General features: G+C 35.5%; 1 protein-coding gene across 1 annotated transcript; it reads left to right on the top strand.

Moving 5' to 3' along the window:
• Positions 1-258: 258 nt before the first annotated feature.
• On the top strand, positions 259-7,959 carry LOC110443064 (non-homologous end-joining factor 1-like). Its single transcript, XM_021487035.1, has 8 exons — positions 259-302; positions 1,291-1,495; positions 2,067-2,279; positions 2,592-2,730; positions 3,372-3,433; positions 3,869-3,983; positions 4,495-4,706; positions 5,854-7,959. Exons 2-8 carry the CDS (start codon positions 1,298-1,300, stop codon positions 5,953-5,955), a joined length of 1,041 nt encoding a protein of 346 aa, XP_021342710.1. The 5' UTR covers positions 259-302; positions 1,291-1,297; the 3' UTR covers positions 5,956-7,959.
• The last annotated feature ends 10,554 nt before the right edge of the window (positions 7,960-18,513 follow it).

The following is an 18,513-nucleotide window of genomic DNA, read 5'->3' as shown; positions in this document are numbered from 1 at the left end:
ACGGTTTCAGTGGTTAAATCAAATTTGTTAATTGATGAAAAAATGGGCACTGCTTTTCATATATATATATATTTTTTTTTTTTAAACCATTGAAAAATACTGAGTTAGAATCCGAAGGGTTGTAAGTCTTTATCCTTGCTGATTTATCAAAATTGATTAAACACTAATCGATCTGGTCAAAAACGATAAGCCTCCGCGAAAACGAAAGTTAAATTAAATTATGATATATCCAGAATTATCTCCCGGTGCGTTCTTATATTTTACTTCCGGTTTAATAAGAGGAGAGGGAAGATCGGCAGCAGGTGCGTTTGTTTTCAAACATCTACAGCAGTTTTCGTTTTCTTTGGTCATAACTGTTTTATTAGTTCTTAGTTTAGCTAGCAATGGATGGGAAGCGGTATCGTGCCCACTGCTTCAACATGCACACCTGACGTGCANAGACTTGTTTCTCAATAACAAGTGACAATTATTTACAGGTGCAGTGGGTGATAACAAGGGTAGTATAATAATTTCATATAAGATAAGGGTATTCAGTTATAAAAAAAAAAGGACAGACAGGCCTGTATAGACCTGTCATGATACCTGTACTTAGAAGTATAGATATTTAAAGGGTTTAATGAGTTAAAAAAAGTACTGAATTTGGATTGAATATTTGGGAGGTTGTATGTGTTAATTATATAACCCAACTAATTAGTAGAAGCTTGGTTCGAACTTGATGGGGTGATTTATCCAGTATTTGTTTAACCTGGTCTTAAAGGAAAACAGAGATGGGGCATTAACCACTTGATCAGAGAGACCGTTCCAATCATTTATAATTCTAAATTTGAACGAATGGGCTTCCAAATCCTCTGAACACTGCATGCACATGCTAAATCCTACAACCACTACAGAATATGTATGTTGAATACTCGTACAACACTGGTCGATACAACAAAAAAATGCACGATGCAGTAATGGGTTTATAAATACGGCCAGTCGACCATGCACTCAGCAGGGCCCTTGGTGACCAGTCGGTGTTCTAAATAATATATATTTTATTTGGCCTTTATAGACAAGAGAGTAACTAATTAAAACTATTTAATTATTTCACACATTTATGTGTGTTTCCTGTTTGGGTCCCCCCACCCACCCACAAAAAAATAGGGTAGGTAAGTAGGAAAAAACTTTTTTTTCCTGGTAAAAATCTGATTACAGTGGAAAATATGTCAATTCCCAAGTTGCATCAATGGAATATATGTAAGTAGATAAATTAATAATTGCCAGAAACTAAATGCTTTACAAACATTTCAGAACAATCATGTCAACTGAAATAGATTGGCGGAGAAGATGGAAGCCCGACCTTAGTTCATGTCCATGGCAACCCATTGAGGTTGACGGAATTAAATACCTCATCAAGTTTCGGTTCACAGAAGACTCCTATGAAATTCTAATCACTGACCTAGTCCACTTTTGGTATGAAGAGTTAGAAGACATGGCCCTTAGGAAAAGAATACAGGTAGTATCATAATTATATTCTTACAAATTCTCAATGAAGAAATGGTAATGGAAGAATTTTGTTTGTTTGTTTATCTGAATAAAACAGAGGGTTTAGTCAAGAATATCTAAGAGGTATTGACTGTGCTCTCATTTTTCGAATAACAGATTCAACATGTTGTGTACTAAGTAACTAAAACTGTATAACTTTGAAAGGCCCTGGGTTCAACCCCCTGATTGATATATTGTCCACATGTTGATGAATGTATGTGCTAGTTATCTATCGAGCTCTATGAATGTTTATATAGTTGATTAATTTGTCTGATTACAATTTTATAGTATATGTACCGGTGTTTTTGGATGAATCAGTATGGTTAACAAAAGAAGCAGTGTCATGCATTAAGTATTAAACTCAGGTAATGCCTAAATCTGCGAAAAAATGTTAGTCTGTAAAAGATTAGTAAAAGGTTACCGTGAGAATATTTTTCATCAGTCATGTAGCATCTGAAGCTCAAGCAGAATTATTTTATCTTGTCTGTAAATGTAGGAAATACACGCACACAGTGTTTTTTTTATGAAATTATAATTTTCAGAAATTGAATCCTAGTATAGAGGCATCATTGACGAGAATCCTAGATCAGATCAGGAGTAGTATTGAATGCCCGGAAAGGGAGACAACCTTGTCAGTTGGCTTTAAGTCGAGCAGTGATGATGACCAGGAGAAAATCATGTTGAAGATCACCTCCCAGTTGGCAGGAATGCCTTTTGCATGGAACTTCATAGCTAGTGTGGCTGACGGCGAGATGGTAAGCTTGGAATTACCAGTCCATGCTTCAATAGGCATCTATAGTTAACTGATCATTTAGTGCCACCAATAAATGGCAAAATAAACTCTTTGCAAAAAAACTTTAGAAACAAATAATGCGAAGATCTTTTGCAAAAATTCTTTTTGTTTATTAACTTGGTTTGTATCAGTTCGTATTGTTGAAAAGAAAAACCCGCAGGAATTAAAACAAAAATGTTTGCTGTTCTCATTCACACTAATGATCTCTAAATTTTTCCTTTGTTTTTATACAAATAAGTTTTCTTCATACCAAGATATTTTTTTATCCATTCAGGTATCAGAAAACCTGATTATACCTTTGATGGGTATGGTCAGTGAGTTGGCACGGCGACAGAAGGAACTTGTGAAGGTCATCGAAAATAAGGACAAAGAAATAGATGACTACAAAACCCAGGGTGTGAAGACCTCCAGAAGTAGGTATTCTGTTTTCATACGCCTCGGGCAAAGTTGTCTCTGTGTTCCCAGTAAGAAGCTGTGCAAAAAATAGAGATGATACATGTTGCTAAGTTTTGATGATTGAATAGGTGATGCAGACTTGTTTTTAAAATTGATATATATAGAATCTTACATGAGTATCCATTTCATATGAGATTAATGAAACGAGTCAAAGAATTTTTCAATTTAGCGAGCCTCTGGCAAGCTAAAATGAAAAAATTTTGACAAGATTCATAAATAATGTTCAAACAAATATTTTAGGGAATAAATGACTAAAACTTGTCGGAAATTGTCAAAATGTTTTTGAAACAAAGACAAATATTTAAATGCGGTCAGTTATTTTCTTAAACTGATTTATATGTGTTCCATTTTGGGTACTTGGCCAGCTTAAAATTCCAAGTGAATGTGACCCTCTTTAATGAGCTCTTTAAATAGACACACATGCTGTTGATACCAAAGAAATACAGAAAATGAGTATCAAAAGTGTTCCATTTTGTGTACCCTCACCCTAAGTGTTCTCTATCTGTAGGCTTTTCTGCTGATCATAGTGTATTTTATCTGTTTTTATCTGTTAATGTTATTGTGAATCATTCATATATCAATTATTTTCTTTTTCCAGAACATATTGAAACAAAGAGATTTGTGGAGACAGCATTTGAAAATGAAATGTTGATGGCAAAGGTAGGTATTGATCGGTATTGAAAAAGGAAGGTCAAGTTTTTGTTGTAAAAAAAAATGTGATAGTAGCAGTGATAAAATTGTCTCAATTTTCCAGAAAGTATGTATGTCTAATGGACATAATGGGGTTAATCCTGTAAAATAAGATGGTCACCATGGCTTCTGATTGGCGGTGACCTAGCAGGTCATAGCTTTTGTTCTGCTGGTCTGATATTTTTCAGATTGAAAACATGTGTAAAATAGTTTTACCAATAATGGCAATATGTCGAATCAAAATGATCGCTGTGAATTCTTCTTGGAGTTATGAGTGAAAAATACTACCATGCACACACACTCACCCGTCAGTATTCTAGTTAGTATAATGCTCAATTAAAATCCACAATTTGGATATGAAAAAAACTATCGCCATCATTTTATCAAATTTGTGTATGTGTGTAGACCTTTGAAAGCTCTGTGAAAGCCCTTGGCAGTACAGCATTTGAGGAGGCGGGCCAGGATCTGTACAGACAAATCATGACCAAGCATGCATGGATCAACAGATCACCCACAAAAAGTAAGTTGATATTGGCAGTAGTTACATTTCAAATTTATGATAATTTGCACTTTTGTTAAAGAGTTATTTACAAGAATACAAAAAATATTTACCTTTTCGCATTTACGGCTGTTAAAGTTATTGAGTTTTATTTGTTTTTAATTTAAATTTTGGTGTCAATGTCAATGTGAGTTTTTATTGTGTTTTTTTGTGCTTTTGCTCTCTATATTCTTACAACCTCATTAGAGCTTTATCTTATTTTTATTCCTCGACTTGCTGACTTAAAATAAAGCTTATCTTAGCTTTCATTCCTTTTCTTATACGGCTGTATTTATATTAAAATATGGAAGTTGTAACATGAATATGTAATTGTTCTTTAAACAATTTGTTATCCAGTTTAAATTCTGATAAGTCTCTGCTCAATTGATAAAGCTATAATAACTGTGTTTCATTGATCACACTCTATGTATTATACAATGGCATTGTGAGATTTCTCACTAAATATGACATTTGTGTACTATATGCTTATCAGAGGAAGACAACAATGATGAATTTGATGATACCAGTTTGGGGGATGCAGCTGAGAGGAAGGGATCATCTGGTCCATCTTGGGGGTCAAGCCGTCTCCCACCTTCCATTACTGGTCCAAAGAGTGTGTCTCCTGACAAAGTCCGTCCCAAAACAAGTCCAGCCAAGAGCCCAAAGAGTTCTGCCTCCAACACACCTGAGGGATCTCCTGTAAAGGTAGGATTATCTCCCTTAGACCAGGAAAAGAAAGAAAAGGACACTTTTAGGAGTTGTACTGCTCTGATAGAATTTGTTGCATTATTATCCAGTGTATGTTACAGCTTTAAACATTTTTTTACAATGTATGGTGAAACACCAATCCTTTATTTGATATAAACGTATTAAGGTAGTAATTAAGGTGAAGAGTTTCATCATGTTGAAATACACTATTACTTGTACAATCGTGAAATATTTGTCATTATTACAGATGTATTCTGTATAAAACACATCTAATGATACATTTTACAGAATTGAATTGGCTCAAAACTTGAGTACATAAAAACAGCATTTAATATATATACAATAAAACAAGAAAGACAGAAAAACAGGGTTCATCTGGGGACTGTTAAGTTTCTATTTAAACCAGAAAATTGCCTGTATGTCATTTATCTTCCTGTATACAGTGTATCTGTCTAAACTGGCCACCAGATGAATTGTCTGTTAACAGAGACTTTCAGATTGTAGAGAGTCTACCTGTTATACATTGTTATTATTAGAACTAGTTCAGAAAAAGCAATTGGACTTTCTTATTTAGATGCAGTATATATGCTGTGTAAGGCGAGAATACTCCATAATGAAAAAAATAGCTACATGTATGAAGTGGACTGTTTCCGTGTACTTATAACTTGTGCAGAGGTACCCTTTACCTTAACATGTGAAAGGAAGGTTAGAAATAGTGAATTATGAATGAAGTGCATTTTTTTCTTCTTAATTTAGGCTAACAAAATGTATGCTATGATTTGATCCAAAATTCCCACATGTGTATACATATCATACATAAGATGTTGTTCTCGGCATTCAACAACTTATCTAAATTTATTTTGCCATAATTTTCAGTTAAATGTACTAGAATTAAAGATTAAAAGAACCGGTGATGAAATTTCAAAATAACTTGCTTGGATTATATTGGCGAGGTTCTTAACAACATATATGTTTATATATTTAATTGTTGCTAAGCATGCCTTTTACTTATTGTGTGAAAGCAAGAGCATTCTTCATGCAATGCAAGAGGGATGCTTTTTATTCCATATTTTAATGTTATGTTTCTATAGCCTTGGTCAGTCTTAATGCTGTCAGTTATTTCATACTACTCTGTCTTTTTTAGGACTCGGAGTATCTACGCAGACAAGCCCTAGAGAGGAGACTTGAGCAGGAGGAAATGAAGAAACATGAAAAGACAAAGAAGAAAAAGAAAATCGCATTCTAGTACCAATCATGTAAATCAGACTTTTGATGCAAGTGATAATTTACCATAAATGATTAGCGTCTTTTTCTGTTAATCACGGCCTGTGTGTAAACAACATAATGACCAAAAACAACCAAAGGTATGCATCATGTGATGTCACTTCCATTAACATACAGATGTCTGATCAGTGAAATGTATCAGAAACCAACCAGGTCTTTGTTATGGAACCACAAAAGTGTTTGAATGGAACAAGATTTTACTCCAAATTACCTGTGTTGACTTCACCCTTAAAATGGAGTTGCAGTGCTAAATCCTGGATCTGGCCCAGAGGAGAAGCCATTGAATGTATGATACATTTATACTGTATACCGTGAAATTATTGCTGCAGTTTAATTTTCGCCGTTTCCAGAGGGCGAATTTATAATTGCAGCTAACAACATCATTTATATAGTAATTAAATGTGAAAGGCAAAATTAGTACTTGGCAAATTTTGACTTCACAGGTGAAGGGTGAAAGTTTGACTTGGCGAAAAGTCCTGGTATACAGTAAACACTTGTACAATCGTCCTCATATCTTGACATAAGCTGTCGTAAATACAAGAAAACTAGTGTACTTGTATACCTGGTTTCAGTCTTTTGTTGTGCTTATGCAAAAGAAGAAAAGAATAGTTAATGAACACTGTAGAAGATAATTTTGATGTATTCAGGTCTTAGAATGGATTAATTAATGTATGTGAGAGTGGATAAATTCTAGTAAATCAACTATGAACTATTTATATTGCTGTACCCATCAAATATTGACAGATAATTATCACCACTGCACATGAAAACTTAGTCAAAGAGGAATGCTGATCGGTAAAACGTTTTGGTTACAGAGACGAACACATGATCTGTTTTCTGTTTGTGCTGGAAACATGCCATTGTGAAAATGGGTACTTTATAAGAATAGGTGGGCAACAAGAAAGCAAAACCTTTTAATATGTCATTGGAATAACAATTGCAAAAATAAGTATTCACAATAAGTTTTTCAATTTACAGTAAAATAATTGATTTCAACTTATACAATGTAAACTGAACAATTCTGACAATCGGAATAGACATGTTTTTCAGATTAATCAGGTGTAATTTATGACATATACTTTATCCTCACTACAGGACCTAGCACAAATGCCCAGATTATACAGGTTAAACTATATATTCATCCTAACAACAAGACCTAACTTCAATGTCTAGCCTACACAGGTATAATCTATAAAGTCATCTTAACAGCAAGACCTAGCCAGATGTCAGGTTGTACAAATGTCTAGCCTACACAGGTATAATCTATAAAGTCATCTTAACAACAGGACATTGCTAGATGTCTGGTTGTGCAAATGTCTAGCCTACACAGGTATAATCTATAAAGTCATCTTAACAGGAAGACCATGCCAGATGTCTGGTTGTGCAAATGTCTAGCCTACACAGGTATAAAATTTAAAGTCATTTTAACAGCAAGACCTAGCCAGATGTCAGGTTGTGCAAATGTCTAGCCTACACAGGTATAATCCATAAAGTCATCTTAACAGCAAGACCTCTACAAATGTCTAGCTTGGACAGGTATAATCTATAAAGTCATTTTAACAGCAAGAACTAGCCAGAAGTCTGGTTGTACATATTCAGTACATTCAACAACAGGACCTAGCCATAGGTAGTGCAAGTGTCCAGATGACACAAGGTCTTGTAGAGATAGGTGTATTACACAGATTACACAAGGTCTTGTAGAGATAGGTGTATTACACAAGGTCTTGTAGAGATAGGTGTACTACACACGTTTTCGCTGTATGTAGGTTTTAATTCATATATCATATTCCATTGTATAGTACATTTGTATTGCAGATTATTACGTAATACCCATACTATTTGCAAGGTTAAAAATATGTGAATCACATTAAATGTGTTAACTACTAATTGTGTTGTGTAACTTGCACCATTTTCATATTATCATTTATATATTTGTATCAGGAACATTAAATTATTGTCAATCTGATTGTGTGTTTAATTATTTGATTATGTAAATACAGAGTAGCTTTGTCGGTGGGACTCCTTCTTCACAAAAATGAATTTCATAGGAAAAAAATGAACAAGAGTTTTGAGAATCGTGTTTCTACGCCGTATCTATGATATTCCGATAACAGCAATGTGTAAGTGTTAAATAAGTTTACATTTCATGCTCCTTCACAGATACGACAGGCTATATTAGTACACAAATAGTTCCTCGTTCATTTATAATATATGGGCTTTAGCCCATAATCCATGGTCTGTGGTGTCATCCATCCTTAAAAGAATTGTTATTGCTGTTTCTCAAAAGGTACAGGACAAATTTTTCTAAACTTTCTTCGGCAGTTTTCAATCGGTCATTAGTTTTGTACGTTTAATTTTGAGACTGACCGAAAAAACAAGATGGCCAGCAGCAGGTTCCGATACAAGTTCCGATTTTAATTAGGTTCTTTGAATATGACTAACCAGAAGGGTTTAATTTTGGGTGGCTAAGTCTCCTTCAGGGTGCTTGTTGAACCTTAACCAGAGACCTATATATTACAGTGTGTGATATACTCACCATCATCACTATTGCCAATATCAACACAATTGCAAAATATAAATATTCGAGTTCGTTCACTTCTTACACCAATTCATCGACTTCTTCAACACACAGGTTTTACCTCCGACCTAACAATTTTATCCCTCTCGAATGTACTGTATCCAGTGGCAAATACACAAGGCAACTATACATATACCCTCCCTACTTTATTGGAAGGTATCAACTCCAAATTTAAATCCCATTTTATTATTTAAAAGACCCAATAATATGTTTAGAAATTTTGTAGTTTCTTAAGTAAGTCTCGCTCACCAATCAAATCCCGACCGACCTACCATATGTTTTTCAGTCATGATACTTAAAACATATGTATCTCCTAATTTCAGTAATTGCATTTCCAATAGGTTTCATTACAATTGTTGTAACTTAAACAGTCCGTAGTAAACTATATAATTTATTACTATATTACTTTTTAGGAGGCACGGTAGTCTAGTGGTAGGACGCCGGGCTCGTGACCAAAGGGTGTGGGTTGTATTTTTGAGCAAGATACTTTACTCCGATTGTTCCAGTCTACTCGGCTGTTAATGAGTACGTGGTTGGGCAGTGCTAGAATTGTTGAATGTTAGCTGTTAGCGCCGAAATGGCAGCTCCGGTTGTATGCTCCCCAGCCTATAACCACGGATAATACTTTTTTGAGACGACCTACGAACTAGGTAATGATAAAGCGGTATATAAGAACCTCGAATTATTAATTATCAATATCTCTTCTTAACAATATTTTCTTTATTGGTATTGTTTTATTTTTCTTCAAAATTGAAAGATGTTATTTAGATATGTTATAAATTATATAAACAAAAATTGTTGCATATTTCAGTGAATTTATAAAAGTAATTAGCAGAACACAAATAATATTAGTACTGCGATATTTATTTCTTTTAACATGAAAGTTGTTGTTTACGTTTAACGAATTATACTTTCTGGATTCGAGCTAGGCATTGACCTAATCTTCATAGATATAAAAAAAATCAGCGTTTATGTTAATTTTATATCACCAAGGTAAACTATTTTGCAGACACTTTCTCATGGAGCATTTGATCATACTAGTGTCTGCGTTAATCGTACTAGTGTCTCTGCGTTAATCGTACTAGTGTCTCTGCATTAATGGTACTAGTGTCCCTGCGTTAATCTTAGTGTCTCTGCGTTAATCGTACTAGTGTCTCTGCTCACGCATACTGCAGTACGAGTGGATCTTTTGCGTATGGATGTTATATTTTTTTATCCTGAATTTTCATTTTTGAGTAAAATTATTACAATCCTATACCCTACTCCCTGTACCATTATTTGTTTTATCTTTACCCTGGCCACATGCGCCCTTTAATTTACTGTGTATTCCCTTACCCTTTCTCCCTGGTGTGTTTAAGCCAGTCATATGCGATTATCATGCTCCTTTTCCCATCCGAGCTCGACCAGTGCATTTGATCATCAACCGTGGTTCGATGTAATGCAAATCTATCTTAGCATGTATCGTGATCGGTATGGAACTTCCAGTTGGCATATTCAATCTGCCAACCATGAAATATAAATGTAAATGATATGCTTGACATTGGTTTTCTCTTTCGATGATCTGTATAATACTCATGTACATGCATGTTAACTTTTTGAGCATTAAGCGTTCACGCCGGGTCTATTCAGAATCAATTACCAGCCGTTCGTGAATATCGTCGACATTTTATTTCTATTTGCTTTCTATGTTGTAATGAGACCATCGGTTTATATGTTGTGATGCGAGTATGTTTGTCAGTAATGTTAAATGCATCCTCTGTTCTTTTTCTGACTCTATATCATAAGAATTCTTTGACCTGCTAGAGAATCATAATTATCCTTTGTTCATTGTATCACAGAAACTGTGATCTTTATGCTGAACTGTCAAGCTACACAGTTCTGTCTTTTACTGAAACTTGGTAAACAGCAGATGGCGAGGATTTAAAGGTGCCTGTTTTTAAATACATTCTGTTTCAGTAGATCCGATAGAATATGGAGTGGTGTAGCCTTGTAGTTCAAGATGACCTTTCTGCCAAAAGCAGATATGACTTTGAAATTTTAAAAGGTCGACTGTATTTGTATGATGCTTTAAGTTGGACGCATAATTCAACAGTTGCTTCATGGGATTAAATTGCGCAGTCGATTGAACTTGAGTATTATTCTGGTACATTCGATGTTATTGATGCTGGTGATTTTATTAGCATTCTACGTTGAACTAATAATCATAGTGCCCACGTCTGAGAATAACACTCCAGTTGCAACCTGTCCCAGATTTTCAATACATGTGTTTTTTAAAGGAAGAACTTCATCTCTTCTGGCTATTGTTTTTGTAAGTGAAAACGTTTTTTTTTTTGAAAAAACAATCCGTAGTCGGTGAAAGTTTCTGGGACCAGACAGTAATACCACTGCCAAATATGGCTTTTCGACCACGATAATTACGAACTTCATTGAGACGAACTTTCCCTTGCTGACTGGAACTCATGACAACATGGATCCACATGAAAAAACGCAGACATTCTTTCGACTTATGCAAAGAGATATGTCCGTTATTAGCTCATTACTGCTAGAGTAAATGTTCATGCAGTTACAAAATTGCAAAGCAGACCCAATGTGCTTACTGATGGACAAAATTTCGACAAATTAAAAATGAACATGTCAACATTAATAGTAAATTTAAAATTAAACCACTAGACAAATTATATGATGANATAATTAGATGTATTTGGTGGCTCAATGGTCGAATAGGGGTTGTTTGGAAGGGAAAAAAAATAAAAATAAAAAATAAAAAAATAAAAAATAAAAAATCAGGTTCTAATGGGTATTGGATTGGAATTTATTTTATTGTGAAGGGGGTGTCATCAGGGAGCTATCGGGTTCGAGTGGTTGTTGTAAATATTTCGATCCTACCTGAGCTAGATTCTGTTATATAATGAACTGAGAACTGCACTGTTATAGCTATGAAATCTGGTGGAAAACTTAAACCCCTTTCAAACTGGTAAATTTTCTTTCCCTCCTGTTTTCCATAACGTTATCGTTAGTGCTGACGATATCCCGATACATTTAGCATCTTTTACACTGTTACAAACGTTACATTCCCTAACGTATACTGTATATGTGTTCACCAATCTTTTGGCTAACAAGCACTTGTCACTCGCAATGCGGTTAGGGAGATTATAAAGACATATCAGTCTGTTCAAAAGCCGTCCCTCCCTGTACGTATTTTTAAAATCCCTTTCTACTGGTATTTTTTAATGTGGAAAAATACAAACGCCACTCCTATTTATAACAAAGTGGAAAGTGTGCACATATATTTTTTTCCTTATATCATTAGTGTCTAAAATAGGGAAGCTAGTATAACGGTAAGTTTACTAGTATGTGTGCAATTTCCCTCTTAATATCTTCCTCTTGTCTTCATATAAATCAGGTTTCAGACCCGGCGATTCGCATTGTTTTAGTAGCACCTTCATTTTCATACCACCGAATTGCCGTCCTATGACAAAAATTAAACCAAGCTTCTGCACATCATGCAAAATACTTGAACTGATCTCTTTTGCATTCCATCATAGATGCTAAATGAATGTTTTCACTCCTTAAACGACGTCACAGCTTCGGTCGTTTCAGGTCATTAAACTTGTGCAGGTTAAAAAAAAAGATGTAGTTTACCAATTTTATTTGACCTGCTTTCCTCTGTCGTTACGTTGCTAACAACAACTAGTAAACTTTCTGCGGGTTATAAGTGTCAGTGCTATTTGAATTTCTAGGCGTTATCCCTAGGCATAAAATGAAACTAATTTTCACTCGGAAAGGTATATCCAAGCATCGCGATGAAAAGAAATAATTGTCATTAAAAGATAAGAGGCATCTTCATGGAAATAGTACAGACAAGAAAAACCGATGTCATTGAAAATCCAATTATAAATGCAGTTCAGTGATACATGTGTCAGCACAACTTTCTATTATGCGTAAAGATTTTTTTTATAGAACCGGAAACTTGTAAGACTAGTGTTAAACTGTCATGAAGCCTCTGTCAACAACAGGAGAAAAAACAAAATCGTCAAGTTTAATAACAGACCCAGGAGAGTTTACATGTATATACCACACCAGAGGCACAGTCAAATAGCAAACTCCGTTTCATAGTGACCGTTTATCTTTGTAACATGTGATGATATGTCAATGTTCACGTTTCTGTCTTGAAAATGGGGCAGATTGTCCAGATAGTTAGACGAATATCTTTGTCTGCACTATCGTTATTACTTTCCTTACATATTAACAAGTTTATATAAAATCAAACCCGAACCTCATCCTCTCAACATTTGTTTCATTTGTCGTATTGAGACATTAGAAACGAATGTATATCTGTGTGTACATATTCATATATATACAACTTGTCTGGTACAGTCCCAACCTGCCTCTAAATGATTCGCAAACTCGACAGTTATACTCAGTGTTGTCATACATTATTCCTTTGGAAGAAATATAATGATGTCGACTCCACAGAAACCTCAATGGAACTTCATAATGTATAACACGAAATGTTCGTTGGTACATTCCTTCGTGGGTTTGAAGCCGTTCTGATCGTTTCGTGGTACAAGCTTCCGATATATCCTATACTTACAAACAGTAGACACGTATATGATTCAAACTCGCATTTATTTTCGTAGTTCAACAGCAACCACGAAAACTGCAAATGTTAATACACAACGAACATTTCATGTTATGCTGTAAATATGTTCTATAATTTGTCACCATTTTGTAAGACAAAACAATAATTAATTTTTAGCTATAACCTACTTTGATTTGCTGATTTTCTTAATCTTCCAATAGGTATCAGAATTGATTTCATATATATCATCGGGAGAAAAAGTTTCATATCATGACCTATTGAGCTCTAATATAAAATATCACCATACTAACACACAAATTGAATAAATAGCAAAATGTCATATACCTCCCGCCATTAATATGTCCACGTTTAAGCCAGGGGAATAGCTATATGTTATTCGAACAGGGCAGCTAAAGTGGTTGAAAATTGGATGCATATAAACGGGAGTAAGAGAAATGTCATGGTTTGTGAGCTAATGCAGTTTCACTAAGATCATGAATAACGTTACGTGGTGTCTGGAGGTCTCATTGAACTCGTATTCTGTTATTTCAAATATCCCGATGAAGACCCCGCCACCACCACCCGAATATGGTTCAGGGCTTAGATTCGTGATCTAAATATAAATAAATTGAGAAATAGAGGAGTAAATACCACAGCCTGCATGATTGAGTATATAAATCAGTTTCTATATTTAAATCTACCATTTACTTTACCTTTATTTAAAGTTATCAAACAATGTCTGTAGCTGACGTGTTTCCATTAGGAACGAGATATAAGACGGGCTACAGAACATAGCATGCTCGTACGATAAATTGTAAAACTTAAATATTGACAAATCATTTATTGGTACAATTGATATATACAAAGAATAGCAGCGTGGAATTGTCTCGGAAGTGTTTTCTCTGTGTCGGTGACACTTAAAAGTGCTTGAACATGTTACCGTATAGTGCACGTACATACTCCCGATCTGTCACATGTCGGTAACGTACACGTTGTAATTCCAACTTTACCGACGGAACTGTTTTGCCATATTAATTGCAAATTCCAAAATACGGCTTTAAACCTTCAATTAATGACGGCAATCTAATTTCGAAGCATTCGAATTTTCTATTAGGCTTGACAAATACAGGGATTTATGACAAGGCCCGAGTTGTACGATGACACTAATGAATGGAGATGCAGTCGGAAACTGCTCTACTGCAAGATAACACCGCAACAGAGTATGACATCGTACGGATTACAAAGACATGTAATCTTTTTGTTTCCCAAATAATTTCTGTGTAAGCGGTTTATGAAACATTCTGAGATGTTTCATTTATCTCGGATAAAACCTTTTCTTCTAAAAATAAGATAAGAGCGTACAGGTACATACTACGCCCGCCTTGTGTACCTGTTATACTCGTTACTGTTTCTTGAAACTATTTCGTTTGCTTGTATATTTCTCTTTATAGTGTTCAGATAGCCAGTGGAAAAGATGAGCATCTTATATTTTCTAATGCAGTTTCCTTATACTTCAAAGCACACTTGTGTGCACTAATTCATATACTAGATTTTGTAGAACAGAAATACCCTGGACATTAAGTGCAATCCAAAACTTCAGTCATTTGGTATTACACACCGTTGGACGTACCTTACCTTAGTTATTTTATTTTTTCGTCAATTTCAGTAATAAAAAATATCGGGAATATTCATGCAATATAATTTTTTCTCATGCTTGTTAAGCGTCATCCGGGGGTTGTGTGGGTATTGGCTGTCCCAGCGACAACTGTTACCGAAAACAACTTTTGTCTCCATTATCCCTTACATGCTTTATCAGACATGTTCATCCCCTCTTTCCCACCCTGATTGTTTATATTTTGTCGTACCTCTAGCGAAGCGGTTGGTTCTCATGTATCAAATTCATGTCTAAACCGTCGCTATCGATTCATGTTAAAGGAGATGCCTTGATAGCGTTGACAAAAATACATGGCGTAACTAGTTGCTAACATGGACGGATCCGAAGCGATTAGATTGAATGGAACTCGAAGCAGTTGCTATAGACCCCTCTATTTTACTCCCCGAGTAGATGGAAAATTGCAAGCATGTCTTCCATTAGAGTGGAGTTTGATGTCCACGGTAATTGGGTTGTATTGACCTATATTTTATAATCGATGACATACTTAAGCTTCTCGTCAGAATGGTTTCTAGATTGGTTTATTTCCCCCTAGTTGTTTCACCTGATAGGCTTATAAAGTTATACATCTCTCTCAAAGACGGCAATTCGTTGCTTTTACGTACATACCCTTGCTGACATTTATTAAGTGCAGCTCTATACAAAGCTATGACCACGTCATTACGTAAGTTCGAGAAATATTTATCCAGTATATATATCCAGCTGTCACTATGGCCCTTATGGGTTATTTTCTGTATATGTGGGTATATTAACAAGAGCAACTATAGTTATATATTTTGTCACGTTTTTAAATCACATTTTTCTAATACATTTGTAATTTACTTGTTCCCACATCTTGAAGATGGTTGTTTTTAACATTTTTACAATAATTTTCCCTCTGTTACCCGAGTTGATATGAGATAACAGCAGCGGATTGTATTTAACAATAATAGATCTTGGCCTCCTTCTCACTTCAGTCTTAGGTGAGTACAGTTGTTGTGGTTGATGAAGTTGCGCCACCTTACCAATTGTTTACATTTTGTCGTACCTCTAGCGAAGCGGTTTTTTCTCATGTATCATATTCATGTCTAAACCGTCGCTATCGATTCATGTAAAAGGAGATGCCTTGATAGCGTTGATGAAAATACATGGCGTTATAGATGCTAACATGGACGGATTCGAAGCGATTTGATTGTACACAAGAGGTACAGTTTAAACCTGCATCTGCTTAAAACATAATACTTACACTTAAAAAATACCCTAATTTATCAGATTGTGTATGATGTGGAATAACTATTATTGAAATAAACATGACGTTAATATGAAGATAATTCAGTGGCGTATAATAAAAACTGTAACTCAATTGCTCAGTGTTAAAATTACACAAAATATGATACAGTAAGCTAGTAAAAAATACCCACTTGTTTCATAAAAGCATTGCCTGGGTCTGGTTCAATCAAATTACATTGTCTTATGACTGCATCCTGATTACTCCAGGGGTTACGATCACTTAGGCTCTGTGCACCCCTGACTATGCACGCGGAAGTATAACGATAAATTACATCGGCTTTGAAGTCGAGTGTAACTCTTCTATAATTAGGTCCCCTGAGCTTTGCTCAAGTGACCTATTCTAATCGCTTTCCGTCCGTCGTCGTCCGTCATGCGTATTTTTTTTCATTTTCAACCTCTTCTCAAGAACCAGTGGATGGATATTTTCAAACTTGGACAGAATCATACTTTGAGGAAGATGGTTTCAAATTTTAAAATTGAGATTCCTACCCCAACCCCTGGGGCCAGGGCGGGGCCCCAAAGGGAACATTAACCAATAATCAAAAATCTTCTTCTCCAGACTCAGAGGTACTACAACAGTCATTTTCTCTGCATGGAAAGAAAGATCATCAGGGGCTTTATTTAAATTGTAAATTTCAGGACCCCCGACCTATCCGTTCTCTCTGCGGGAGGGGGTGAAGTTTACTATGGTTTATATAGGGAAATAACACTTTTGGGTATATTTTATCCATTTTCAGCAGAAAATTACTCAATCCTAGTCAGAATCAATTTTAGTGAATGAGGTATACTTGTCATGTCATCAAAGGATAGGAATTTGAAAATATTGGTAAATGTTCCCTTTGGGGGCCGCCCCATCCCCAGGGGCTAGGGCGGGCCCCAAAGGGAACATTTACCAATATTTTAAAATTCCTATCCTTTGATGACATGACAAGTATTGTATTTCACTTAGTTTACATGCTGATTTCAATATCGCAACTAAACAATAAAATAAAGCTACTAGTACCTATGATATAACTGAGGTGATCGCTAAGGCCCTTGGGCCTCTTGTCTCAAAAGGGAAGATATCAGCCGAACAATTGGTCAGATCTTTTACCAATTAAATAGTCAACGTCTTGCCGTCGAGGTTCTCATGACATATTCCAGGGGTGCAGAGAGTTTACGTGTCGGACACCCATGATTATCGAGGATTAAGTTATCGTAACACAGTTCAATACCATTCGTGCTTGAGGAAAGGATTCAAGAACTTAACATATCACAGAAACAAGTTTTAACAACACGTATTACGTTACTTGAATCGAGTAGTGTCTGGTTGCTGTTTTGACACTGAGACCAACGAATCTGTTGGTGTTGTTAGTTCTTAGCTAGCTAGTGAGGTGGCTGTTTCGTCGATACACTGACTATGGGGTGATTTTCTGTCATCGACATTAACCTCAACGTACGTAGGAGACGATTCTTTATCGCCTATCGCCTTATACTATCAAAAATATATTTGAAAACATTGGTTATAAGAATTTGTCAGCTGTGTTGTTATTTTAATTACAATTTACCTGTCCCTTGGAAAGCTGATTAATACGTCAGATTAAATTAGGAAGAAGGGCTATTCAAATAAAAAGGAGTCAATTATTTCAAATCTTCAAGTGGCTGCTTTTAAAGAAGGAACATTCCTAGAGTAATACTATTTGGTCATTTACCTTTGAGCTGTCAAGATCTACAAGCAAATGCCATACGTAGTCAATGTCTAAACATCTGAGGCACCATGAGATGCATGGTGACATGTATAATATTAATTTCTCTCAAGAATCATCACTCATTACGAAGTAGATTCAATGGTATGATTCATGTGCCCCATGCACAATCTACAAGGTAGACAAAATGTCTGTTTCATTTCTCCAACGCGACCATGACTACAAGGTAGATACACATCCATAATTCATGTCTCCTACACCAACACTGTTACTACAAGGTAGATACACAGCCATAATTCATGTCTCCTACACAAACACCGTTACTACAAGGTAGATACACAACCATAATTCATGTCTCCTACACCAACACCGTTACTACAAGGTAGATACACAACCATAATTCATGTCTCCTACACCAACACTGTTACTACAAAGTAGGTACACAGCCATAATTCATGTCTCCTACACCAACACCGCTACAACAAAGTAGATACACAGCCATAATTCATGTCTCCCACGCTAACACTGTTACTGCAAGGTAGATACACAGTCATAATTCATGTCTCCTACACCAACCCCGTTACTACAAGGTAGATACCCAGCCATAATTCATGTCTCCTACACCAACACTGTTACTACAAGGTAGATACACAACCATAATTCATGTCTCCTACACCAACACCGTTACTACAAGGTAGACACACAGCCATAATTCATGTCTTCCACGCCAACAT

Source organism: Mizuhopecten yessoensis, unplaced genomic scaffold (genome assembly GCF_002113885.1).
Source record: "Mizuhopecten yessoensis strain PY_sf001 unplaced genomic scaffold, ASM211388v2 scaffold716323, whole genome shotgun sequence".
Taxonomy (NCBI): domain Eukaryota; kingdom Metazoa; phylum Mollusca; class Bivalvia; order Pectinida; family Pectinidae; genus Mizuhopecten; species Mizuhopecten yessoensis.
This window is presented reverse-complemented; position numbering and strand designations above follow the sequence as displayed.

What these genes read in the sequence shown, in the direction of transcription:
- LOC110443064 (XM_021487035.1), top strand. Translation starts at nt 1,298, where the DNA reads ATGTCAACTGAAATAGATTGGCGGAGAAGATGGAAGCCCGACCTTAGT. An exon ending in CCCTTAGGAAAAGAATACAG is followed by an intron (nt 1,496 to 2,066) that starts GTAGTATCATAA and finishes TATAATTTTCAG; the next exon opens with AAATTGAATCCTAGTATAGA. An exon ending in CAACAGATCACCCACAAAAA is followed by an intron (nt 3,984 to 4,494) that starts GTAAGTTGATAT and finishes TATGCTTATCAG; the next exon opens with AGGAAGACAACAATGATGAA.